At 43.2% G+C, this 26,541-nt stretch overlaps 1 protein-coding gene across 1 annotated transcript; it reads left to right on the top strand.

Moving 5' to 3' along the window:
* Positions 1-15,818: 15,818 nt before the first annotated feature.
* Positions 15,819-25,942, top strand: LOC101158168 (myosin heavy chain, fast skeletal muscle-like). The gene is made up of 40 exons (XM_023955969.2): positions 15,819-15,884; positions 16,430-16,651; positions 16,726-16,869; positions 16,968-17,124; positions 17,210-17,237; positions 17,315-17,420; positions 17,504-17,596; positions 17,689-17,752; positions 17,827-17,925; positions 18,012-18,115; positions 18,245-18,383; positions 18,482-18,600; positions 18,709-18,858; positions 18,954-19,124; positions 19,213-19,516; positions 19,652-19,716; positions 19,806-19,893; positions 19,973-20,090; positions 20,177-20,300; positions 20,454-20,590; positions 20,673-20,928; positions 21,010-21,252; positions 21,339-21,515; positions 21,595-21,740; positions 21,841-21,931; positions 22,018-22,407; positions 22,504-22,630; positions 22,725-22,843; positions 22,931-23,127; positions 23,298-23,481; positions 23,577-23,742; positions 23,831-23,955; positions 24,064-24,372; positions 24,464-24,667; positions 24,763-24,888; positions 24,968-25,138; positions 25,222-25,326; positions 25,422-25,517; positions 25,609-25,740; positions 25,841-25,942. Exons 2-40 carry the CDS (start codon positions 16,445-16,447, stop codon positions 25,859-25,861), a joined length of 5,802 nt encoding a protein of 1,933 aa, XP_023811737.1. The 5' UTR covers positions 15,819-15,884; positions 16,430-16,444; the 3' UTR covers positions 25,862-25,942.
* The last annotated feature ends 599 nt before the right edge of the window (positions 25,943-26,541 follow it).

Here is a 26,541-nt window from a genome sequence, read left to right as displayed (position 1 = left end):
AAATAATTCAAATTTTAAATAAATAAAACAGCCATTTTATTGTGAACGATGTCATGGCTTCAAAGCATTATCCATGAGAACAGCCAATTGTTAACATTATATGAACCCAATAAATTTTCCTAATGATTACATTTCTACCCACTAAAAAATGTTCAGTGAGAATTTCCAAAAGCAAAAAATTTCCAGGCCCACGTCCCTTCGTCCACAGTGAATGATGAGAAAATCAGAAGCTGCTCTTCCTTGCAGGCTTGAAAATGAAAAGGGTAAAAGGTTGCTCCACTATCATCCGCCCCTCCAGACCAAATTATGTAGATCCCTGTCCAAGACGCTGTGATGGTTTTGTTGAACTGTACTTGCTGATGCCCAACAAACAGGACTATCACTGATAATCCAAACTGTAACTGAAAGAAAAATAAAATAGATTTTAGTCAATAAATATTTGTACACATGCTGTTTTTGCAAAAATGTGATAAAAATACACAATGGAAAATATTTATTCTTGTTTATACTGAAAATACACATGTATATATACTTTTTGATACAATCTTTTAAGAACAGTAGTTTGTCTTTGAAATAAAACTTCAGTAATTACCTTTATTTGGATTGTTGGCAGAAGAGCATCATCAGCCATATTTAACTTTTTAGACCTGGCGTCAACATGTGTGGACATTTTTGGGTTACCGATATACTAACACAGACGTTAATTCTTCTTAACTGGGCCCCTGTGAATGTTTGTGTAGAGCAGGGGTGTCAAACTCATTTTGGTTCGGGGGCCACATACAAGGCGTCTGATCCTAAGTGGGCCGGACCAGTAACATAAAAGCAAAAACTGCTTTTCTTTTCTTCTTTTTTTTTACTCAGCTGGAAAAAATGCCTCAACCAACATGGTAGCCTAATCACTTATTAGTACATATTCATTCACAAAGGCCAATGGATCTTAAATAAAATGCATTTCACTTAAAAAAAATTGGTTTATTCAATATTCACAGACTGAATATTTTACTAACGACGCAATCTCAATAATAAACTCAAGAAGGGCTACAGGAAAAAAACGAAACACCTGCACACTTTCACCTGAGCTGGCGCAGCAGTGTCGAGATGCTTTCTGCAACGTCATGTCTCGTGCATACAACTCTGCTGCAGCTGAGAGGGGCCTTCTGGAGGAGCATGGCTTACACGAGTATCCAGTCATCCTGATGCTCCTCAATGTCACTGCCAACGATGGACAGAGAGTTGGGACTCTCATTGATCTGGCTTCTGACACAAACTATATAACGCATCAAGCTGCAAGCAAGCTGAACCTTCAGAGTGAGAACGTCACATTAGTGGTCCATGGCGTTGGAGGAATGAAGGTGTCTGTTGCAACAAAGCGCTACCTCCTCAAAATACGTGTCAGCACTCCAAGAGGGACCCCCAAGTCACATCAACTAATCTGCTATGGACTTGAGGAAATTGCAGAAGTTCATAGACATGTTTCAGCTAACAAGCTACAGAGGATCTTCCCAGACGTTGCCTTCAAAGACCTCGTGAGACCCAAAGAGATCCAGCTGCTGATTAGCCACAAAGAAGGTCAGCTCGTACCTCAGAAAGTTCGCTCAATCGGTGATCTGGTGCTCTGGGACGGCCCACTAGGCAAGACAGTCGGAGGCACACACCCGAACCTCTTTGAGGAAGTTACTGTAACAGCCCATACGTCAAAGACTCACTTTGCAAGATCCATGAGAACTGCGGCTGTTAAGTACAATGAACTTACTTCTAAAGAGTCGGTTTCCCGTCAGTACACTAACCAACCTGAGGTCCAGTCCAATAGAGCCACCAGAAGCAAAGAGTTCCTAAAGTGGTGGAAATGGGAGAGTATTGGAGCCGCCTGTGAGCCAAAATGTGGAGGTTGCCGCTGCGGGAACTGCCAGCCTGGAGGAAAAGAAATGACACTCGCTGAAGAGAGAGAAATGGAGATCATAAAAAATGGCCTGACTTATGTGACCGGAGGTGAACACAGCCCTGAACCACACTGGCACGCAAAGTATCCGTGGACCGAAGAGCCGGAATCTCTGCCCAACAACAGGAGAGCAGTAGAAGCAACTTTCCTCAGGACAGAGAAACAACTGTCAAAAGAACCTGAGTGGAAGACAGCCTACACTTCACAAGTTCATGAAATGATCGTTCGTAAAGCTGCAGTGAAGCTGTCCAAAAAACTTCTACAGAGCTGGACTGGGCCAGTGTGGTATGTCAGCCACTGAATTGCACCAAACCCACACTCTGTCTCCACCCCAGTGAGATTGGTGTGGAACAGTAGTCAGAAGTACAGAGGTCTCAGCCTGAACGACATGCTGATCAAAGGTCCAGACGTCCTGTATCCAACAAGAGCCGTCCTGCTGAGGTTTCGTGCTGGGGTCTTTGCTGCGCTTAGTGACATCCGTAAGATGTACAACTCTGTCTGGTTGGAGGAGAGAGAGGTCCATCTGCATCGATTTCTCTGGCGTGACACGGAAGATTCTGAGATAGAAGACTATGCTATCACCAGGGTAAACATCGGGGATAAACCTGCCGGTTGCATCGCCCAGGTTGCCATGCGAGAGACTGCCAACCTACCTCCATTCAGTCACCTAAAAGAGGAAAGACGTGTGCTTGAAGAAGATGCATATGTGAATGACATCTTAACTTCTCACAACAACCTTGACCATCTAAACCTCCTCACGTCTAACATCGAACGCATCCTGAGAGCAGGCGGGTTCTACATGAAGCCTTGGGTCTATTCAGGTCAAAGTGGGAGGAAGCCCAGAGATGAGAAAACAGAGCACCCAGAGGTTATGATCCTGCCGAACCAGCTCACCAAAGATGACAACAAAGCCCTTGGCCTAGGCTACACAATAGACAATGACAAACTCCATGTTATGGCTGCAGTAAACTTCTCTAAAAAGAAGAAAAAGATGCGCCTCGGCCAAGACCTGCTTAAGAAATAAGTAAGAAACCAAACTCCAGATCCGCTGACAAGAAGACAACTGCTGAGCCAAGTCTCTGGACTATATGACCCCCTTGGACTTGTGACTCCTGCAAAACAAAAAGGGGCCATTCTTGTCAGGAGAGCCTTTCAGGAAGCAAAAGCAAAGTACTCTTTAGAAGAAGACACCTGGGATGCTGCCTTATCCAAAGAACTCAGAGAAGACGCCATAAAACTGCTCGAAGAATATGCTGTCCTGAGCCCACTTCGATTCACTCGCTCCCTGACTCCATTAGATCCATGCGCACAACCAACTGGCATTACCTTTTCAGATGGCAGCGAACACGCATATGGTGCTGTGATGTCCCTTCGTTGGAGCTGCAGCGATGGTGTCGTTGTGAGACTGGTCGAGTCCAAAGCCAAGCTGACCCCTCTTGACCACAAAGGTGATCCTGTTAAAGCAGAGATATGTAGAGCAGTCTTTGCAGCTCGACTGAAGAACTATTTCCAGAGACACTGCAGAATCGACGTCAAGGAGTGGTTTCATCTTGTCGACAGTCAGACAGTCCTGGGCGCCATTCAGCATGAGAGTTATGGCTACCAGACCTTCTTCGCGAATCGAGTAGGTGAGATCCAGAGCAGCACGAACGTTGACGACTGGTGGTGGATTCCAGGACAAACGAACATCGCGGACATCATCACCAGAGGGGCCAGTCCTGAACTTTTGACCGAGGACTCTGAGTGGCAGTCGGGTCCAAAGTTTCTTCAACTCCCTACAGATGAGTGGCCGAAGAAATCCGCTAGAGACGTTGCTGCACAAGCCAGAGACAATGTCGCTAAAATCCAGAAAAAGACTTTTACAGCAATAAGTACCAAGACTCACCTGAAAGACCATGATCTAGTCAAAGACGCCAGAAGACCACCTGCAGGAACAACAATCAAAGAGCTGGTAGACGAAAGGCGCTTCAGTGATCTGAGGAAGCTGGTCAAGACCATTGCATTCATCTGGAGAGCAGCAAAGAAGTTTATACATGTCAAGACCAAAGACAAAGAAAAGTGGGAGGCAGTACAGTTATCGGGTGTCATCACAGTCTTTGAAAGAGAAGATGCATTCAGAGACCTTTGCCTGGCGGCACAACAGGGCGTGAACTTTCAAAGTACCACAACAGACAGGCTCGTTGTCTACAGAGACCAGTCAACTGGACTTTTAGTGTGTGGTGGCAGAATCCAGACCTTCAAAGAGGACCTAAAAGTTGTTCCCCTTCTACCATTCCAAGCCTGGATCTCTACCCTCTTAGCCAGAGAAGCTCATGGAGAGGGGCATGAAGGAGTGGCTGGAACCCTACTGAGAATGAGGAGGAAGGCATGGGTCGTCAAGGGAAGAATTCTCGCCCAAAAGGTCGTAATTAAGTGCATCTTCTGCAAAAAGGCGAAAGCGGGAACCTGTCGGCAAATCATGGGGGACTTACCTGAAAGATCAAGTCCTGCTGCACCATTTCAGTTTACATCCGTTGACCTGTTTGGACCATACCATGTAAAGGATGATATAAAGAGGCGAGTGACCATGAAAGTATGGGGCGTCGTTTTCTGCTGTATGTCCAGTCGAGCCATCCACGTTGAACTAGCAAGTACGCTATCAACAGAGAGCTTCCTGCTTGCCTACCAGAGGTTCACTGCCGTCCAAGACCACCCCCGAAAAATCTGGTCTGACCCAGGCACAAACTTTATAGGAGCAAAACCTATACTAAAGGACATGTATAGTTTCCTGAGAGAGCAAAACGAAGCATCACTAGAAGAATATGCCACCAGAAATGGAACCCACTGGACATGGAAGATCCACCCTGCTGATTCACCTCACAGAAACGGGGCTGCTGAAGCTGCCGTTAAAGTCACCAAAAGAGCTCTGTTGAGTCTTCGCAAAGTAGAAGGCCTTACTTTCAGCGAGTTCCTAAGAACATTTCAGCTAGCTGCCAACCTAGCCAATGAAAGACCCATTGATGCCAAAATCCAGAGTCGAGAAGAACGCATAGAGTCTATCAGTCCAAACACTTTGCTGCTTGGTAGAGCCTCATCGAGTGGAGACTTCAAGTCATTTGATTACACCACCTACCCTCTGAAGAGACTGAAGGAAATTCAAAGCCAAGTCAACTACTTCTGGAAGTCCTGGAGCCAACTGGCCAGTCCCAATCTATTCGTCCGCAGTAAGTGGCATGCTGCTGAAAGGAACGTCGCTGTTGGAGATGTTGTTTGGCTCTGTGACCAGAACGCATTACGAGGTCAGTTCAAGCTTGCAAGAGTGGTTGGTGTGAATACTGACAAGAAAGGTGTTGTTCGAGATGTCTACGTGAAGGTCTCCCCAAGTTGTGGTGCTTTCAGTGTGGTGAGATCTCCAAAGCCAGTTCCTGTCGCTGGAGTCCTCCAAGAGCTGTCAGAGTACCATCCTGCATCGAGACGTCCGACGTCTCGTTGTCCTCTTGCCAGTGGAGGAGCAAGTTCAGAGAGACCAGCTCGCCTGAGGAGGTACGATCTTTCAGGACAGTGCCACAAGATCGAGTGGGAGTTGTCACGCTGATCAGCGGAGGTGGTTGCCTCGCTGTGACCTGGAGTGCGCAGCGCCTCACATGAACGCGCAGCACCTCACACATGAGCGCGCAGCAGCCTGCGTGCGCTCAGAGAATACACGCGCGCCGCTACCAGCTGAACTGAATGAAGGCAATCAGCGCGGAAGCTGGGAACGCTTAAAACAGCGTTTCACCGAGCTGTGTGTAAGAACTGAGCTGGATGACGGCAGTTTCTATGAACTTGGACACTAAACCCAAACCACTGCGTGAGTGGGACTTGGACTATAAAGGGCTACTGGTAAGCTCAATGCTGGACTTTATTATGTCACATTGTTGTCTTGGATTAAAAGAAAAAATAATTAAATGTTGTAAAATGTCCTACAAATGTTTGTATTGAAATTATATATATTTGTTAACCTGGAAAAAGATAATTATTGGTAAAATAATCTACTTAAGTTGAGATAAATTGTATTTAAGTTTCCTACAATTTACAACTGAGTTGTTGGTTTAATTTTCTTGGTTACAAATTGTTGGTTTAGATTTCATCTTAATTTATTTACCTGGTTTACCTTATGTTTGATTTAAATATGCTGAACTGTTTATTGATTGTTTAAAGGTTTTGTTTTGATTGTTTAAAGGTTTTTCACGTACTTCCTACCCCCACTACTTCCTACTTCCTACTTCCAACTACTACCACTTACTGCCAACTACTACTACTGTTGCTAATAAAAGACTTGGAAAGAGTGAAATCCTTGGTCCAGTCCTGTCCCTTTGCAAGTGTGGGAGCACGCAGTTTACAAATACACTTGACATCAATAGTAACCAAAAATGCAATCAATGACTGGATTCCTTCATTTGGCGCCCAAGTCTCCTCAGAGATGTTGTATCTGCAATCGTAATCCTTGACTAATGCAGAAGTGTTGTGCCCCAAAAAGCAGTCGACCTTTGCTAGCATGATTACGTGATTAGATTTACATGCAGCCCTCAGCATTTTTCAATAAGTTCACTGTACGAAAATGGTTCGGATGTTTTCTCTAACTTTTTTGCAATAAGGTAGCTAGGTGTCACTACTCCAACACTGATGTCACAGCTGCAGTAAATGCAGACAGTTGTTTTTCAGTCCAGCTAATAGTTGGTAAATTTTCTCTTTTCTTAACTGCAAATGGTGAAACTTTTCTCTTTGAGTCTCATAGTGGTGCTGAATGTTATATTCTTTGAGCACTGAGACCTGTTAATTACATACCAAGAATGCAGGTTTTGCATTCAGCTCTGTGAACAAATAAAACTGTCCATTTTCCTGGAAAGGTCAGCACTCCACTTCAACCTTTTTCTTTGTGACAACATTTTGGTCATTATTGGGACCCTACTGATCATTCTTATAGCAACATAGCAGCGATGAGGCTTGCGCAGAACCAAACTACATCTTACTCAGACACAAAGCTGTTAGGTTTCACTTTTGGCACGTGCAAAGATATGCTGTTTCACCTGTTTTGCTTTTACTTTACTCCCCCTAGAAGCGGAAATGCGCATTTCAGTTATTTCTTTTTTTTTTTTTTTTTTTTTTTTTTTTTCTTTTTACCTTGTCCTGTCCAACAGCTGGGCAAACAGATGAGAGCTGAGGGCCTCTTGTGTTGGACATATTTTACTTTAACAAGAGGGGTTATTAATCTTCAGACAAACCAAAGGTATGTCTGAATAAACCCCTTTTGTAATTGAGGCCAAACTTTATTAATTTCAAACATGTTTGAAGATCTTTGGTGTTGGACCGGACGGAAAAGGAAAGAGGGGAAGAAGAGAGAGGGACGTTAGAAAGAGGGGGGGAAGGAGGGTGATAGTAGGAGGGGAAGGGGGATAAGACCATGAAGCAGCATAGAGCAACAAGTTTACTGGTTGTTAATCACCATGGTAAGGCTCAAATGCAGTACAAAAAGGGCGGAGCCTGTCCACACACACACCCAAGTGTCAAACACACCTGCTAGTTGCAGAAATGTCCATCTGTCGACATGTACACAAAACAGATAGTGCTCACACGCATACTTATGCCTTAAAACCAACTAGTGTGAAACATTTCAGTCATTCAGTCACGCAAACCGCCAGTGCAAAGGTGAGCCAACACCCGTGCTCAGGTGAGTGCTCATGTTCTTCTAATATGGATGGTGGAATGTGTAAAGAAGGAAGGAGAGCGCCCAGCCATCCCCACCCCAAGACCCCCACCGCAGCAGCAGCGGCAGCCGGAATCCCCCCCACGCCACACGGAAACCGGCAGGGAACAACCGCCGCCCGGGCGACCAAGCCCGCCACCCAGGCCAGGGCCAGCAGGACCGCTGCAAGGCCCCCCAGAGCCAGAGAGCAGGGAGGCACAGAGGGAAAGAGAGGGCCGCCCCAGCCCAACCAGGAGAACAGCCCCCCCGCCGCGCCGGGAGAGCCCAACGCAGGGCCCCACCGGAGAGGGACGCCCACAGCCCCAGATGAGCACCCCACCACCACCCAGGAGTTCCGGGCATCCCCCCGCCCCAACCCCAGGTACGAGCCAGGACCCCCCAAGGGAGACCCGCCCCGCACTCCAGGCAGCCATCCGCCCGGCCCACGGTTGGTCCAGGGAGGAGCAAGGCAGGGGCCCGCCGCCCCCGCCCAGGAGGGGGGAACCCCGGGGAAAAAAGAGGGCCCACAAGGGGTGTTGTAAATATGGCCCGACCAGGCTCGGCCACAGTTGGAAGTTAGGCGGGGCCCAGCGCTCAGGAGCAAGGACCAGAACCCACCCCCCAGGGACACCAACACCCCCGGCTCAGATGTAATGTGAACCCCCCCACCGCGCGGAGAGAGCACCGCCGGGCCCAGGAAGCCGGCACCCCGGGGACACGGCCGCCGCTGCAAAGGGGCCCGTACCCCCCACCAGGGAAGAGGCAGGGGACAGATGGTCCTAGGTCCCACCTTCCTTGCAAAATGTGTGTGCGTATATGTGTGTTTAAGAGGGTGTGTGTGTGCATGTGTGTGTGTTTATGTTGGGATGTATATATTGAGGGGGGAGGGGTGTGTGTACTAAGGGGGGTGCAGTTAAAATTGGCGGGTAGGGCACTAAGGGGACATCTCCTGATTACTCACAGTGATGTCCCCTCACCCTCCCCACCAAGGGGCCCTAAATGTCTAAGGTGCGGTTAAAATTGGCGGGTAGGGTGCTAGGAGGACATCTGCTGCTTGCTGGCAGTGATGTCCAAGCACCCCCCCTACCAAGGGCCCTACATGTCTAAGGTGCAAATAAAACCGAAAGAGGGGGGGACCACTCCATACGGCAACCATAGGAGGGGGGGCCACTGCCTAGTAAACCCCCCCCCCCAAGGCTCATCGCAGGCTAATCCCCCCACCCCCTCACCCTATTATGAGGTTATATGAGGAAGGGGGTAAGTTGGGGACAGCTGGTAGACTGTCCCCCGGTGGTCAAACAGCTGTCCCCCGCCCCCCCCCCCAGCAAGGGGGCCAGGCCCACCCAGCCCAGGGGCCCCACCCCCGGAGGCGCCGACACCCCAGGCCCAGCACCACCCACCCCACACAGAGGGAGAGGAGCCAGAAAGCGCCGGCCCCCCCCGGAGCAAGCCCAGGCCCCCACCCCCAAACGCCGGCCCTAGAAGAGCTCTGGTCAGGCCTCGACGGGACCGAGGCAGCCAACCGGCCGGGGAAACCGCCGATGGCCTCAGCGGAGACCCCGACCTGTCAACCCCCCCTGCCCCGTACCAATAGTGGCCCCCCCCCTCCCCCAGAATGCCCCCCCACAGGACAGGGCCGACAAGACCCCCCACCCCACCCCACCCCAGACCCCGCAGCCGAAGCGGATGACACCCAGAGCGCCCGGGGGCCCCAAGAGGGTTGTCCCGTCCCGCCCCAGAGCCAGGGAAGGGCTGATCCCAGCCCCAGGCGTAGATGGGAAGCCCATCCAGTGCCGCTGGGCCCCCCCCCCCGAGCAGCGCCCCCCGCCAACCCCCCCCAGCACAGGCAAAGGGACCACCCCCCCAAGCCAAGCCAGAACACCCCCCCCCCCCCCACGCACCCCCACACCCAAGCCCAGAGGACCACGCAGCGCCCCAGCCCGCCCCACCCCGGCGCCGGACCCGACCCCCCGACCAACGGAGCCCCCACCACCCCCCGCCAGGCACCGGAGGCCCCGGCCCCCACCCCAGCCCACGGCAGAAGGGCAAGGAGCAGCGACGACCAGGCCCCCCCATCCCCTAAGTCATGGAGTCAGCTATGGGAGACCAGAGAGACCGAATTCTTTCAAAGTTACTTGAACCTTGGGCTGACATTTTTTCCAAGCTGATCTGATCAAGCAGCAGATTTCTGTGTTGACTTATATTTATATTTTTCTTGCTTTTCCAATTTGTTAAAATAGTTTTTTTAGCAATGCAAAGAGTTATGAAAATGATAGAGCCTAATCCTCCTTCTACATCGATGGCACTCATGTCACCAAGCACACAAAGTGACGGTGAAGCTGTGATTGAAACCTTAAGCCAGACTGATAAATCGGCACATACCTGCTGCCAGAGAGCCTGGACAGGAGTGCAGAACCACAGTGCATGCATGTAATTGTCGGGTAGATTACTGTCACAGTGCTGACAAATGTCTGAGTTGCTGAGACCCATCTTGAACATCCTCTGTCCAGTGTAGTAAATTCTGTGAAGGGTTTTAAAATGGATTAGCTGCAGATTTGGACTTTTTGTCAGTTTAAAGGTGTTTAGACAAAGTTCTGACCAAAAGCTTTCATCTGTGCTGATGCTCAAATCCGCATCCCATTTTGTTGTCGGAAGTGAAATGTTATTATCTAAATTACATAAAAGTTTGTATATTTTGGAGAGAGTTTTATTCATTGAGAAATTGATCAGAGTGGTAACTACATCTGGTAGCTTTAAATCGTTGTCTCTGTATTTAAATTTTTTAGTAATACTTGATTTAAGTTGCTGATATTCCAAGAAGTTATTTATTCCATGTTTGTCTTGAAGTTCCTGGGGAGTTATGAATCTTCTATCAATAATTACGTGCTCTAGTTGTTTTATGCCCCCTGCTTGCCAAGCTGGGAAGTGGATAATTTTTTTGTTTATGAGGATGTCTGGGTTGTTCCAGATGGGTGTCATTTTGCACGGTTGAATTGATGATTTTGATATTTTGAGAAATTCCCACCAGGCTGTTAAAGTGGCGTTTATATTAATAGTTTTGAAACAATCCTGTTTTTTAACTGTTTGGCTAATAAATGGAAGATCTGACAGGTTGATCTTTCCACATAACGCCTGTTCCAAGTCTAACCATGAGTTGGTTTCTGGATTATTTTTTAACCATTTTAAGATGTATTGTAATCTATTTGCAAGAAAGTATTTGTGGAAATTAGGTAATTCTAATCCTCCACAGCTTTTTGCAGATTTTAAAGTTTTTAGACTAATTCTTGCAGGTTTATTATTCCATAAAAAGCTTGATATGGATGAGTCTAATGTTTTGAACCATTTTAGTGGCGGTTGTGTGGGAATCATTGAAAAGAGATAATTAACTTTGGGTAAGATTTTCATTTTTACCGTGGCTACCTTGCCCATAAGGGACAGAGGCAGGTTGGTCCAGCGTGTTAGATCGTCCTGTATGTTTTTCAGTAATGGGGTGTAGTTTAGCTGCACCAGTTCTGATAGTTTGGGGGAAAAATTGATACCTAGATATTTGATATTTCCTGATTTAACTGGTATTGTGAGTCTTTGCTCCGCATTATTGTTCAGTGGTAATAAAACAGACTTATTCCAATTAATGGAATAGTCTGATATAGAGGAGAATTCATTAATGATTGTTGCCGTTTCATTTACAGAATGTAAATTACTTAAAAACAGTAATATGTCATCTGCATAGAGACTAATTTTATGATGGCTGTGTTTAGTTTTGATTCCTTTAATGCTTTCATTCTGTCTTATTGCTGCAGCTAAAGGCTCAATGAATATAGCAAAAAGAGAAGGAGAGAGTGGGCAGCCCTGTCTGGTTCCTCTTCCGAGAAAAAACCTGTTTGAAGTCTGTTTATTAGTTCTAACTGATGCATTGGGGTTGTGATATAATATTTTGATCCATTTGATGAATGCTTCTCCAAAACCAAACTTATGGAGGGCGGCAATAAGGAACTTCCAGTTTACTCTGTCAAAAGCTTTTTCAGCATCCAGTGATAGTATGGACATTTCCTGGTTTTTAATGGTGGCAAAGTCTATTATATTAACTAGTCTACGGACATTATCATCCGAGTGTCTGCCTTTGATGAATCCAGTCTGGTCGAAGTCAATTATGTGAGGAGTGATTTTTTCTATTCTCTGTGCTAGTGCTTTGCAGATAATTTTTACGTCTGCATTGATTAGAGAAATAGGGCGGTAGCTTGAAGGACTATTGGGATCTTTGTCTGGTTTTAGAAGAAGAATTATGTTGGCTGAGTTCATGTTAGGTGGCATTGATTGGCTTTCATTGATAGATGTGACAGTTTTATAAAATGTTGGTGCCAGTTGTTCCCAGAATTCTTTATAAAACTCAGCAGGAAAGCCGTCAGGCCCTGGTGCTTTACCATTAGGCATAAGTAACAGAGCTTCATGAAGTTCAGACAACGAGAACGGAGAGTCTAAGTTTGTTATTTGATCCTCATTTAACCTGGGTAGGTTTACATTATTAAGAAATGAGTCAATACTTTGCTCTGACGGATTGATCTGTGGTGTGTACAAGTTTTTATAAAAGTTTTCAAATGCGTTATTAATTTTGACCGGGTCATGAGTGATATTTCCTGTTTGGTCCGTAATAGAGGTGATTGATGATTTTTCTCTATTAATTTTAAGCTGATTAGCCAGAAATTTGCCAATTTCAGTTATTTCTTTAAAAAATCATAACTCTCCACAGGAATGGACTAGAAACGTGCTTTCTTTTTTAAACATCCTAATAATTTTTACTCTTCATTACTGGGGCAAATTGAACCATCTGGGGGGCCCAACACGGCCCGTGGCCAGGACACCCCTGGTCTAGAGGGTTAGCTCAAATATTAGCTCTTAAAATTTTAATGACAGTATGTTTAACTCAACTAATTGGAACATACTTAGTTGAGTCAAAAAGAAAAGCTTCTTACGTTGTAATCACAACATTATATATGATCATATGCCAACAGTTTTATTTAACATTAGAGAAAAAAATGACATTTTTCATGTTCATCTATTACTGTTATGATGTATTGTTTAAAAAAATTGTTTATAAAAGCTATAATATTAAGAATTATACAATAATACATGTTATACGGTTGTTGTTTCCTTTTCAGCTTTTCCCATCAGGGGTCGCCACAGCGAACGAGTCGCACGGTAAACTTGGCAATATTTTACGCCGGATGCCCTTCCTGACGCAACCCTCTCAAAGCAACCGGGCTTGGGACCGGCACAGAAGTAGAGAAGGGAACAGGGAGCAGCCCGGAGTCGAACCCTGGTTACACGGACGGAAGGCGCCGCAAACCAGCACGAGCTAAACCGGCTCCCCAATACATACATACATGTTATACGGTACGATACAATATTACACACTATAGAAAACATAGCATCATAGAAAACATGTTTGCTTGTTACTCTAGCAGAAATCCTTTAAAATTTTGTCCGCTTATTAAAACCCACATAACTTTATTAATGAAGGATCAAACTGTCCAAATGAATGTAGAAAAATAACAAAACTGAGCTAGAAAGAACATGTATTACGTGTGTAACATTTTGTCTCACACATAAGACCTGCAATCATTGAATAATTACAGTAATTACACATAAATATTATGTAATCAACTACAGAAAATTTGTATTTTAAGAAATAAAAAAGTTTTATACTCTCGCGGGCCACATAAAATGATATGGCGGGCGACATGTGGCTTAACATATTAAGTGTAAAACACCAAGTACATCATGTATAAATATTAGTCCACCACTGCTTTTCCTTGCTGGAGACTTTAGCAAAAGCAACAAACGTTAGCTTGGAGAGAGCCTCGGGACGATGTGAAACATGGGCACGAATAAAAAACAAAAGGGAAAAAAACAACTTAATCCATTCCTGCATCTTTTCCCCATATTCGAAACATCAGAGTCAGGAGGAGCTAACTCCAGCTGACAATTTATGCTTCAAGTAGGTGAGTGTAAAAATCTATGGGTGACATCAAAGAAGCTTCGTCCATTTTATATGTATGTCTATGGTTTCAGCATGACCAAAAGCACATTCCTGATGTAAACTATCAACTTCACTGACAGTGTTGTCGTGGACTGGGTTGCAAGCCATACTTATGATTTCTGGAACTGTAGACACCGGAAGATTGTCTGGGACAGAGCATGCATTGGAGCAGTGATAAAAAGCCATGATGTCCATTGAGAGTCAGATTCGAGTTGAGCAGTAGCACTGTATTTATCACATACAACACGCCTGCTGGGTGGTACACACCTTCTTGTCACACAGGTATGGGGGTTTTTGTGGATCACCATGAATAGCTTTCATCATATTTGAGATGTCATATTAAAGCAACTTTTGATAGACATGAGCACATTTGTTTCTTGATCCCTTCAGGTTATGATCACTCAAAGGTAAATCTTTATTGACCAGAAATCATACAGCAGGATATTCTATCAAAATGTTTTTCCAAAAAACACGTTTGTGTTATGTACATTTTACTCATGTAAGGGCCTCAACCATCACATATAGGCACATGGAAGCTGGCAGTAGGACTCCTCCCACATCTAGGTGTCTAAGCGAGAAGGGAAGAACAACTCCAACTCTACTTTGTAAATTTGGTCACAGGACCACCCCTATGTTTCTTGAGTCATGTGGTATAAGTCCCACCTACTTTCTGACACGTTTGTGGTGACGTTGAAAAAGAAGCCCATGTCACGCCCCTTTTATGATGTACTGTATTTCCCCTCACAAGGTACATGTGCACTTCACATGCATACGTAAAGGTGTGCATCCCATATATGGGACACCTTTACATCACATGTATAAATATAGGTGTCCCATATATACTACTGTAACTGGTACAGATTACAGTTTTAAATATGATGAACACCAAGCTAAACACTGAGTAAAGGAGCAAACACTTTAATTTCCTATTGAAAGGGCATAGACCACCTGGACTGCCAGAAATAACAAATCCTCTACAAATGCCCATAATTTTGCCTGGAGATTAAACCATCCTGTCTTTATTGGGTGTCATAAACCATTTTCTTCCTGCGAAACTTTAAAAAAAGCATTGCTTAACAAGCAGGATGAGCCAAAAAAGACCTTGCAACGACGTCTGTAGAGTCAGTGGACATGCTAATAGCTGGATATACTGTATAAGTGTGAATGCCAGTGGCAGATCACTTACAGATAATGAAGAGCATTTGTTTTACCATAAAGTATAAGGGAAATGTTTTTAAACTGCTCAACAGAAGCAAGAACTGCATTTATTTATGGTTCATACAAAAAAATAAACAATCTGTCAGAATAATTGTGAAATTGAAATAGTTTTGCTAACTTTTATAATTCAATAAATCAAACAAACATATGTACAGATTATCCTCAAAATAACCAGATTAAAAATGTGCTATTTTAAGTGTGGATTATTACCAATTTTAGATCTGCATTTGCAGATGGAAGGATGAAACATGAAGCACATGTACTACTCATCCTAGCCCTATTTGGCACATGTGCTAGATTTAACTTCTGCATTGTAAGCATTAATGTATAATGTAACCACTTTATACAGATTAGTTAGTTCTGATTGATTTAATCACGTTTTGTGTGTATGTATATGTATATATATATATGATGATTATTAATAGTTTAATAGATGATTATTAATAGTTTTGTAATGGCACTTGTTTTTCCAAAAAGTGTAAATGGAAACTGAGTCATAGTTTTAATTTGAAAGTTAACTTTGAGACTGATCTCAAACAAAGTAAATATAAAAAAACCTTAAATGATTTAAGAAACACAAAAACAATTTGCTGTTTTGAAAGATTAAGAGTTGCTGATGGAGCAAAATAATAATTTTTCAAGAAAAAATTGAGTTACCCACAACATAATGCCAATTTAGTTTTTGGGCTAAAGATTGATTTAGGTATAAATAAGATGCTGACATTTTACAATTGCAACTAGAAAGTATATTAAAAAAAAATAAAAAAAATATTCTATTCAAAAAAATGTCCATCTGAAATGATGAAAAAAAATATGTACCATGAATGTTTTTGTTAAAGTCTGCTCTGACTGTAATCCACACCACCTTTGGCGTGAGTCCCAAATACTATAAATCTGCTGATGAGCAAGCATCCTGGATTCAATATAAGGGGCCGAAGGCAACACATCAGTGTGTGGTGAAGAACCCCAGCAGACTCGAGCGTACGGTAAGTTAACTGGCTATCTGATATGAAAACATTTAAGACAGTCACAACTTGAAATATTTACAATTTTGTACACCAGTGTTTGTTTTAAAAATAATTGAACTTTTTGTGATTTCTTACTTACAAAAAATATGATTATCAGCAGGACAGAAGACTTCTAACAGAGGCAGGGTCATTTATGGAAATCTGTTGAATTAAATAAGGTTTTGTAATTGTTGATCTGAAACTTGTCAAAAAACACATATTACCTGCAAATAAAGGCTAGTGTATTATTGTACATACAAATTGGAATAAAAAAGTTTTATGGGCATTAAAGACACAAGCTTAATGAGACAAATGATGAGTGTTTTACATTTTAACCTCCATAGACTGTGTGAATATATCGAGGACTAAGCTTAAAGAAATGAAAAAAGATTTTACAATGTGCAAAATATAAGCTCAGGTTATAAGAAGTTTAAAGCTAAATATAATTTCAGGAAGTTTATGGATTATGCAAAGAAGTTAGATGAAAACCTCAAGTAGAATTTTACTTTTTTCTACTTTGACAGAAAAAATCTGCCACCATGAGTACAGACGCGGAGATGGCCGTTTACGGCAAGGCTGCCATTTACCTCCGTAAGCCTGAGAAGGAAAGAATTGAGGCTCAAAACAAACCGTTTGATGCCAAGAGTGCCTGCTATGTTCCTGATGCCAAGGAGCTGTACTTGAAGGCAACCATCATCAAGAAAGACGGTGGCAAAGTTACTGTCAAACTCTTGGATAGTAATGAGGTTTGTAGGGCTAAGTCACATTTAGAAGGTGGTGAAAAAGGCTGAATTGTAACAAGAATGTTTTTCTGTTGCAGGAAAGAACAGTAAAGGAAGATGAGGTCTCTCCAATGAACCCTCCAAAGTTCGATAAAATTGAGGACATGGCCATGATGACCCACCTCAATGAAGCCTCTGTGCTGTATAACCTCAAAGAGCGTTATGCAGCATGGATGATCTACGTAAGACACCTGCACTTGAAACGAATCACGTAACACTGAGACTTCCTACACTTGCAGAAATATAACAAGTTTTATGTGATAATATGTGTCCTTTTCAGACCTATTCTGGGTTGTTCTGTGCCACCGTGAACCCTTACAAGTGGCTCCCAGTGTACGACTCTGAAGTTGTATCTGCCTACAGAGGCAAGAAGCGTATGGAGGCTCCTCCCCACATCTTCTCTGTCTCTGACAACGCTTTTCAGTTCATGCTTACTGGTATGTTACCCACAAAGTATTTGTTTATGCATGGATTGATTTGGACTCATCCAGACACTCATTATTTTTCATTTACCTTAAACAGATAGGGAGAACCAGTCTGTCTTGATCACGTAAGTATTACACTCAATGATTATTATCTGCAAAGTTTCCTGTGTTCACATACCAGCATATCTCTGTCTGTACTCAGTGGAGAATCTGGTGCTGGAAAGACTGTAAACACCAAGCGTGTCATTCAGTACTTTGCAACTATCTCCACTGGAGCTGAAAAGAAGCAACAGTCTGGCAAAATCCAGGTGAAATATAAAACACAACATATAAACACACGTGCAGAATTAAAAGTCCTTTTATTGACACAACGTTAAAAACTGTAATGCAGGGCTCTCTGGAGGATCAGATTATTGCAGCTAATCCTTTGCTGGAGGCTTATGGTAATGCCAAAACCGTGAGAAATGACAACTCCTCTCGTTTTGTAAGTATGGAACCATGGCTGAGTCAAATCTGAAATCTTAGAAAACCCTCACCCATGTGGATTTAGCATAACTGTACCTCTCCTCCAAACAGGGTAAATTCATCAGAATTCACTTCGGCGCAACTGGCAAGCTGGCTAGTGCTGACATTGAGACATGTAAGTCGGACGCTGAATCTATTCAACTTGGTCTGACAGCAAAAACGTTTCAGACTAACTTATAACATACACAGATCTGCTGGAGAAGTCAAGAGTGACTTTCCAGCTTGAGCTTGAGAGAGGCTACCACATCTTCTACCAGATGATGACAAATCACAAGCCTGAGCTGATTGGTAAAAAGAAAAAGCTGCTGCAATGTTTTTAGACAAAAACTGTGTGTTTTTTTAACATAGAATTTAACATGTCATTTAATTTTCAGAAATGTCCCTTCTCACAACCAACCCCTACGACTTCCCCATGTGCAGCATGGGTCAGATCACTGTAGCCAGCATTGACGACAAAGTCGAGCTGGAAGCCACTGATGTGGGTGAACTTTATCTTCTCAATTTTTTAATACTTATAGAAATATTTACATGTTCTTTAAACAAGATTAATCGTGTGTCTTTTCTTAAGAGTGGAACTCTTGAAATGTCTCAATTATTTGTCTGACAGAATGCCATTGACATCCTGGGTTTCACTAATGAGGAGAAAATGAGCATCTACAAAATGACCGGTGCTGTACTTCACCATGGTAACATGAAGTTCAAGCAGAAACAACGTGAGGAGCAGGCTGAACCTGACGGCACAGAGGGTGAGATTAACTATACACTAAAGACCTTTACATTTACTGTGAAATTACTGTTACAAGTTGCATATATTCCTTATTATTGACATCTTTTCTGTTTACAGATGCTGACAAGGTTGCCTACTTGCTGGGCCTGAACTCTGCTGACATGCTTAAGGCCCTGTGCTATCCCAGAGTCAAGGTCGGAAATGAGTATGTCACCAAGGGACAAACAGTACCACAGGTAAAAACAGAAAAAAAAATAGGTGACATGGTGATAGAGTAGGTCTCAATCAATTTATCAAGTTGATCTGTGTGACAGTAATTGAGTTTGACTCATATTACTATTCAGGTGCTGAACTCTGTCACTGCCCTGGCCAAGTCCATCTATGAAAGGATGTTCTTGTGGATGGTCGTCCGTATTAACCAGATGTTGGACACCAAGCAGCAAAGGAACCACTTCATTGGTGTCTTGGACATTGCTGGATTTGAAATCTTTGACGTAGGCCTTCATCCAAAAACTCCATTATTCCACTACTTTGACTTGACTGTCATTTGACATGAATCTAACCGGTTTGATGACTTGTGTGTTTGCAGTTCAACACACTGGAGCAGCTGTGTATCAACTTCACCAATGAGAAACTGCAACAGTTTTTCAACCACCACATGTTCGTCCTGGAACAAGAGGAGTACAAGAAGGAGGGTATTATCTGGGAGTTCATTGACTTCGGTATGGACTTGGCTGCCTGTATTGAGCTGATTGAGAAGGTAAACATTAGGCTAAGCATCTTGTTTTCAAACTGTTGCTTCAATGTCGTTACTTATACCCTGTGTCTTTTCTTTATCTTTAACAAAGCCCATGGGTATCTTCTCCATCCTTGAAGAGGAGTGCATGTTCCCCAAGGCAACAGACACATCTTTCAAGAACAAGCTGTATGACCAGCATCTTGGCAAAAACAAAGCTTTTGAGAAGCCAAAGCCTGCCAAGGGCAAGGCTGAGGCCCACTTTTCCCTGGTGCACTACGCTGGCACTGTGGACTACAACATCACTGGCTGGCTGGACAAGAACAAGGACCCACTGAATGAGTCTGTGGTGCAGCTGTACCAGAAATCCTCATGCAAACTTCTGGCTCTCCTGTATCCTCCTGCTCCAGCTGAGGGTAAGCTTTTTCAAACAAATATACTGGTACTATAGCTAAAACCTTTTATTTTTGTAAACTTTTTATAAATGAAATAAATTCAAGTCATTATTTTAAGAACAAAGACTTAATTTAAAAATGTCTTCAAAAACATAGACACTAGCAAGAAGGGAGGAAAGAAGAAGGGTGGTTCCATGCAGACTGTGTCCTCCCAGTTCAGGGTAAGCTTTGGATTAAACATAAAATGTCTACTGATGCTTATGATGAAAAATTGTATTTGTAAGAAACATTTACTACTGTAAACCTACAGGAGAACTTGGGCAAGCTGATGACCAACTTGAGGAGCACCCATCCTCACTTTGTGCGTTGCCTGATTCCCAATGAGTCAAAAACTCCAGGTACAAAATTGTGTTTTTTTCTAGCAATTTGTTTGAGTTGTTGTGCTGGGTAGATTACAGTGAAAACTATATTTTACAGGTCTGATGGAGAACTTCCTGGTCATCCACCAGCTCAGGTGTAACGGTGTGCTGGAGGGTATCAGAATCTGCAGGAAAGGTTTCCCCAGCAGAATCCTCTATGGTGACTTCAAACAGAGGTACTATTGTTGTACAAATAAAGTTGTTATATTAAACAAAAAGATGACAGAAAAGGTTGTTTAAAATATGTGCTTTATTTTTTAAGATACAAGGTACTGAATGCCAGTGTCATCCCTGAGGGACAGTTCATTGACAACAAGAAGGCCTCAGAGAAACTGCTTGGATCAATTGATGTTAACCATGATGAGTACAGATTTGGACACACCAAGGTTAGTGTCAATATTTTTTGTCAAAACTTAGTTACTTTTGATTTTATTTAACTATACAGATGTGTTTAGAGTTTTCTTTTTAAGCCATTGCTAATTTAAATTTATATTCAATGAGGTTTACAGGAATAAAAAAGGTTTCAATTCTCTATACAGGTGTTCTTCAAGGCTGGTCTGCTGGGTACCCTTGAGGAGATGAGAGATGAGAAGTTGGCAACACTGGTAACAATGACTCAGGCTGCTTGCCGTGGCTTCCTCATGAGAAAGGAGTTTGTTAAGATGATGGAAAGGAGGCATGTCAAACTTAAATAATTTGAAAATAGACAAGGGAGCTTCAGGGGAATTACTGTTTTAACAGAAACCTTGTCCCTACAGGGAAGCTATCTACACCATCCAGTACAATGTCCGTTCATTCATGAATGTCAAACACTGGCCATGGATGAAGGTGTACTACAAGATCAAGCCTCTCCTCAAGAGCGCTGAGACTGAGAAGGAGCTGGCCCAGATGAAGGAGAACTATGACAAGATGACATCCGACTTGGCTGCTGCATTGGCCAAGAAGAAGGAACTGGAGGAGAAGATGGTCTCTCTTCTGCAGGAAAAGAATGATCTGCAGCTGCAAGTGGCATCAGTAAGTAGCAGTAAGTTAAAGATTTTTGTTACTCACTTGTGTTTCCAATGTTAATATTTACACAAGTCTTAAAAAAAATAGGAATCCGAGAATCTATCAGATGCTGAAGAGAGATGTGAGGGACTAATCAAGAGCAAGATTCAGCTGGAAGCAAAGCTCAAAGAGATAACCGAGAGGCTGGAAGATGAAGAGGAGATCAATGCTGAGCTCACTGCCAAGAAAAGGAAGCTGGAGGATGAATGCTCAGAGCTCAAAAAGGACATTGATGACTTGGAGCTGACCTTGGCCAAAGTGGAAAAGGAGAAACATGCCACTGAGAACAAGGTTTGCAGTCTTTACTCTTCCACCAAACACACATTAATGGGAAATGGTAGAGTCATGTCATACAAACATCTGTCCTTCAAATGCAGGTGAAGAACCTGACTGAGGAGATGGCATCCCAAGATGAGAGCATTGCCAAACTGACAAAGGAGAAGAAAGCTCTCCAAGAGGCTCATCAGCAGACCCTTGATGACCTGCAGGCAGAGGAAGACAAAGTCAACACTCTGACCAAGTCCAAGACTAAGCTGGAGCAGCAAGTGGATGATGTAAGCTGCAAATGGAACATGAACTTGAAAAACAAGATTCTTTTTGAACAATAAACTAACCTAAAGGTTACATTTTCAGCTTGAAGGTTCTCTGGAACAAGAGAAGAAGCTTCGCATGGACCTTGAGAGAGCCAAGAGAAAGCTAGAAGGAGATCTGAAATTGGCCCAGGAATCCATCATGGATCTGGAGAATGACAAGCAGCAGTCTGAGGAAAAACTGAAGAAGTAAATGGACAGCTCTGTTATTTTTGTTTGTGTGTTCTTATTTAAAAATCAGTATGTCAGTCAAGACACAACAGTCTAACCATGAATGTTATTTCAACAGGAAAGACTTTGAAATCAGCCAGCTCCTCAGCAAGATTGAGGATGAGCAGTCTTTGGGTGCTCAGCTTCAGAAGAAGATCAAGGAGCTCCAGGTGACTGATTCATTTGAATTCCTCAAAATTTGTCCCTTATTTTATCTTTACAATTTAATGGAATACATCATTTTCACATCCACCAGGCCCGTATTGAGGAGCTTGAGGAAGAGATTGAGGCTGAGCGTGCTGCTCGGGCCAAGGTTGAGAAGCAGAGGGCTGATCTCTCCAGGGAACTGGAGGAGATCAGTGAGAGGCTGGAGGAAGCTGGAGGTGCCACTGCTGCTCAAATAGAGATGAACAAGAAGCGCGAGGCTGAGTTCCAGAAGCTTCGTCGTGATCTTGAGGAGGCCACTCTGCAGCATGAAGCCACCGCTGCAGCTCTGCGCAAGAAGCAGGCTGACAGTGTTGCTGAGCTGGGCGAGCAGATCGACAACCTGCAGCGCGTCAAGCAGAAGCTCGAGAAGGAAAAGAGCGAATACAAGATGGAGATCGATGACCTCAGCAGCAACATGGAGGCTGTTGCTAAAGCCAAGGTACACCACGACTTTGTTTGAGCCTTAGAGTCTAAAACAAAGTCTTTAATTGGTTTAGATACAGTTGTAACAATTCTGTTTTTTTCTCCATGTTAGGGCAATCTTGAAAAGATGTGCCGTACTCTTGAGGACCAACTTAGTGAACTGAAGACCAAGAATGACGAGAACCTTCGTCAGATCAACGACTTGAGTGCGCAGAAAGCCCGCCTGCTCACTGAAAATGGTAAGTGACTGAATGGATTTGACCTACAATACAGACTCATTGCAGGGAGATGAAAAGGACACAAACTAATCTCCAATGTTTAATTTACCACCAGGTGAATTTGGCCGTCAACTTGAGGAGAAGGAAGCCCTTGTTTCTCAGCTGACCAGAGGGAAACAGGCTTTCACCCAGCAGATTGATGAGCTGAAGAGACAGATTGAAGAGGAGGTCAAGGTAAGAAACCTCCCACTTTCAGAGGCCACTCTTACCACTCATTTTTGCCTTCATCATTTGAATCCTTAATCCTTTTGTTCAAACCAGGCCAAGAATGCCCTTGCACATGCAGTGCAATCTGCACGCCATGACTGTGATCTGCTCAGGGAGCAGTTTGAGGAGGAGCAAGAGGCTAAGGCTGAGTTGCAGAGAGGAATGTCCAAGGCTAACAGTGAGGTGGCTCAGTGGAGAACTAAATATGAAACTGATGCCATCCAGCGTACAGAGGAGCTTGAAGAATCCAAGTAAGTAACAGTCAGACAGATGGAAGAGTTTTTGGAACTACTTAATAATAAATAAAACAATCTTCTTACATATAGAAATACACATTTAAATTTGTGCATAAATGTATCAAGATCGTATTTGAGCTTAAACGTTTATAATGAGAAAATCACTTCCTTGACTTTTCAAAAAGGAAAAAGTTGGCTCAACGTCTCCAGGAGGCCGAGGAACAGATTGAGGCAGTGAACTCCAAGTGTGCATCCTTGGAGAAGACCAAACAGAGGCTCCACAGTGAAGTAGAAGACCTTATGATTGATGTGGAGAGGGCAAATGCTCTTGCTGGTAACCTTGACAAGAAGCAGAGGAACTTCGATAAGGTCATTTCTTTCACCTTGAACAAAGTCAAATCCAGAGAAAGTTTTCCTCCCTGTGTCGACGAATAACCCTGTTCAATATAAATTTGTGATTTTAGGTGTTGGCTGAGTGGAAACAGAAGTATGAAGAATCTCAGGCAGAGCTTGAGGGTGCTCAGAAGGAGGCTCGTTCTCTCAGCACTGAACTTTTCAAGATGAAGAACTCTTATGAGGAGGCTCTGGATCAGCTGGAGACCATGAAGCGTGAAAACAAGAACCTTCAGCGTAAGCTCCTTAAACACTGATAAAACATGTTCAATTGTTCATTACTTTAAATCCTGAAAACTCAATATTATTAAACTTTTGTCTGCAGAGGAGATCTCAGATCTGACTGAACAGATTGGGGAAACTGGCAAGAGCATCCACGAGCTGGAAAAGGCCAAGAAGCAAGTGGAGACTGAGAAGTCTGAGATCCAGACTGCTCTTGAGGAAGCTGAGGTACATTCACATTTGGAAAGGGCTTTTGAAAGGAAGCTTCCAGTCATAAGCTACTACCAAAACGTGACAGCTATAAGGTACCAATCGATCTGTTTTGAACATTGTTAGGGAACTCTGGAGCACGAAGAGTCCAAGATCCTGCGTGTGCAGCTGGAGCTGAACCAGATCAAGGGTGAAGTGGACAGGAAGATTGCAGAGAAAGATGAAGAGATTGAGCAGATTAAGAGGAACAGCCAGAGGGTGATCGAATCCATGCAGGGCACTCTTGATGCTGAAGTCAGGAGCAGGAATGATGCCCTGAGAGTCAAGAAGAAGATGGAGGGAGACCTGAATGAGATGGAGATTCAGCTGAGCCATGCCAATCGCCAGGCTGCTGAGGCACAGAAGCAGCTGAGAAATGTTCAGGCTCAACTGAAGGTACGGAAAGATAAAACTTCCACATCAAGCATTGATGTAGTTTAGAAGTGTATTATAGAGGTTGTCAATGGTTTCTTTCTTTATTCTCCAGGATGCTCAACTGCACCTTGATGATGCTGTGAGAGCCCAAGAGGACCTGAAGGAGCAAGCTGCTATGGTGGAACGCAGAAACGGTCTCATGGTTGCTGAAATTGAGGAGCTAAGAGGTGCCCTGGAACAGACAGAGAGAAGCCGCAAAATCGCTGAGCAGGAATTGGTGGATGCCAGTGAGCGTGTTGGACTTCTGCACTCCCAGGTAAAAATGATTGATACTTTACCTTTTCAAAGTATGTATGTTCATTTGGGAAACTCTTTCATTACAGAAATGTTCACTAAATACCATTCTTTCAGAACACAAGCCTTCTGAACACAAAGAAGAAGCTTGAATCAGACCTGGTCCAGGTCCAGGGAGAAGTGGATGATGCTGTCCAGGAAGCAAGAAATGCAGAGGACAAGGCCAAGAAGGCCATCACTGATGTGGGTGTATACCTCCTGTGTTTGCTTTACACTACAACAAACAGGGTCGTATTTTTAACATGCATCTTAAATGTTATAGGCTGCTATGATGGCTGAGGAGCTCAAAAAGGAGCAGGACACCAGTGCTCATCTGGAGAGGATGAAGAAAAACCTAGAGGTTGCTGTGAAAGATCTGCAGCATCGTCTGGATGAAGCTGAGAACCTGGCCATGAAGGGTGGCAAGAAGCAGCTCCAGAAACTCGAGTCTAGGGTAAAAATCCAAAGCAATATTTTTATTCACAAAACTCCTTAAATGCACACACAATGCTAAAAGTCTAAAATATATGTTTCTAGGTGCGTGAGCTGGAGGCTGAGGTTGAGAATGAGCAGAGACGTGGTGCAGATGCTGTTAAGGGCGTTCGCAAGTATGAGAGGAGAGTGAAAGAGCTCTCCTATCAGGTACAAGAACATGAAAACTTACTTTGCACTTCTAAAATTTATTGTTAAAAAAATTACAAGAACAAATGTATTTTATCCTTTACTTCACCCAACAGACTGAAGAGGATAAGAAAAACATCAACAGGCTGCAGGATCTGGTTGACAAGTTGCAGCTCAAGGTGAAGGCCTACAAGAGGCAGTCTGAGGAAGCGGTAAGTGAAAAAATAACAACATATTTTTTGTCTATCATTTACTTTAGTTGTTATGTCAAGAATAAAATACCTTTTTCTCTTTTAAATCAAGGAGGAGCAGGCCAATGTTCATCTGTCCAAGTGCAGAAAACTCCAGCATGAGCTGGAGGAGGCTGAGGAGCGTGCTGACATTGCTGAGTCTCAGGTCAACAAGATGAGGGCAAAGAGCCGTGACTCTGGCAAGGTAAACATTTTGTTCTATGTTCGACAAAGTGTGCTTACCTTTTGTTTATAAAGTTCAACTATGAAAACAAACTCAAATATAATTTTTTTATTTTTTACAGGGAAAAGAAGCTGCTGAATAAGGCATATTGTCTCCTATAATGTTGAATCATAAAATATGGTTTAACCTGTGTTAAAACAATAAAACTTTTCTTGCTTGTAAAGTTTTCTGTTTTTTCTTTACCACTGAAAATCTAAATACACGAAACTCAGGAAATCAATAAGCAAAAAAAAACAGTGTGAGTAAGTTAACTATTGGAACAAAAACAAACAAAACTTTGAATAACCCATCACTAAACATTACATAATGATGTTGTTTAAAGATATTTTATTTAACTGTTATTTAACCAGGAAGGTCCTGTTGACATTAAAAATGTCTTTTCCATAGGAGTCCTGGCCAAGAGGCAGCAATTTCTAGAACAACGTTACATAAAGCAGATAACAATACAATTGCAAATGTCCAGATTTATAAATAACACTTGCATATTAATGAATCTGTCTCTAAATCCTTCAGTCGCATTTTAAGAGTATTTTTAAAAGGAGCAGATCTGTCACCTTCCAATCTTTCTGTAAGACGTTTAAGGTAGCAGGAGCAGGGTGAAGAAATGCTTTTTCCCCAGCTCAGTACGAGCAAAAGGCACAGTCAACATTCATTAAATCTCACTGAGCGAGATTCAATGTTTCTTTCCTTGAGTAAGGAACATATGCAAGGTGGTAGAAAACCAAGCATGGCCTTGTAAATAAAAGTGTACCAATGGGACCA

Source organism: Oryzias latipes, chromosome 6 (genome assembly GCF_053564925.1).
Source record: "Oryzias latipes strain Hd-rR chromosome 6, Olatipes_Hd-rR_3.1".
Taxonomy (NCBI): domain Eukaryota; kingdom Metazoa; phylum Chordata; class Actinopteri; order Beloniformes; family Adrianichthyidae; genus Oryzias; species Oryzias latipes.
Note: the sequence above shows the minus strand (reverse complement) of the source record. Positions and strands in the feature narration are given on the sequence as shown.

What these genes read in the sequence shown, in the direction of transcription:
- LOC101158168 (XM_023955969.2), top strand. Translation starts at nt 16,445, where the DNA reads ATGAGTACAGACGCGGAGATGGCCGTTTACGGCAAGGCTGCCATTTAC. An exon ending in CTGTGTCCTCCCAGTTCAGG is followed by an intron (nt 19,717 to 19,805) that starts GTAAGCTTTGGA and finishes GTAAACCTACAG; the next exon opens with GAGAACTTGGGCAAGCTGAT. An exon ending in AGATTGAAGAGGAGGTCAAG is followed by an intron (nt 22,844 to 22,930) that starts GTAAGAAACCTC and finishes TGTTCAAACCAG; the next exon opens with GCCAAGAATGCCCTTGCACA.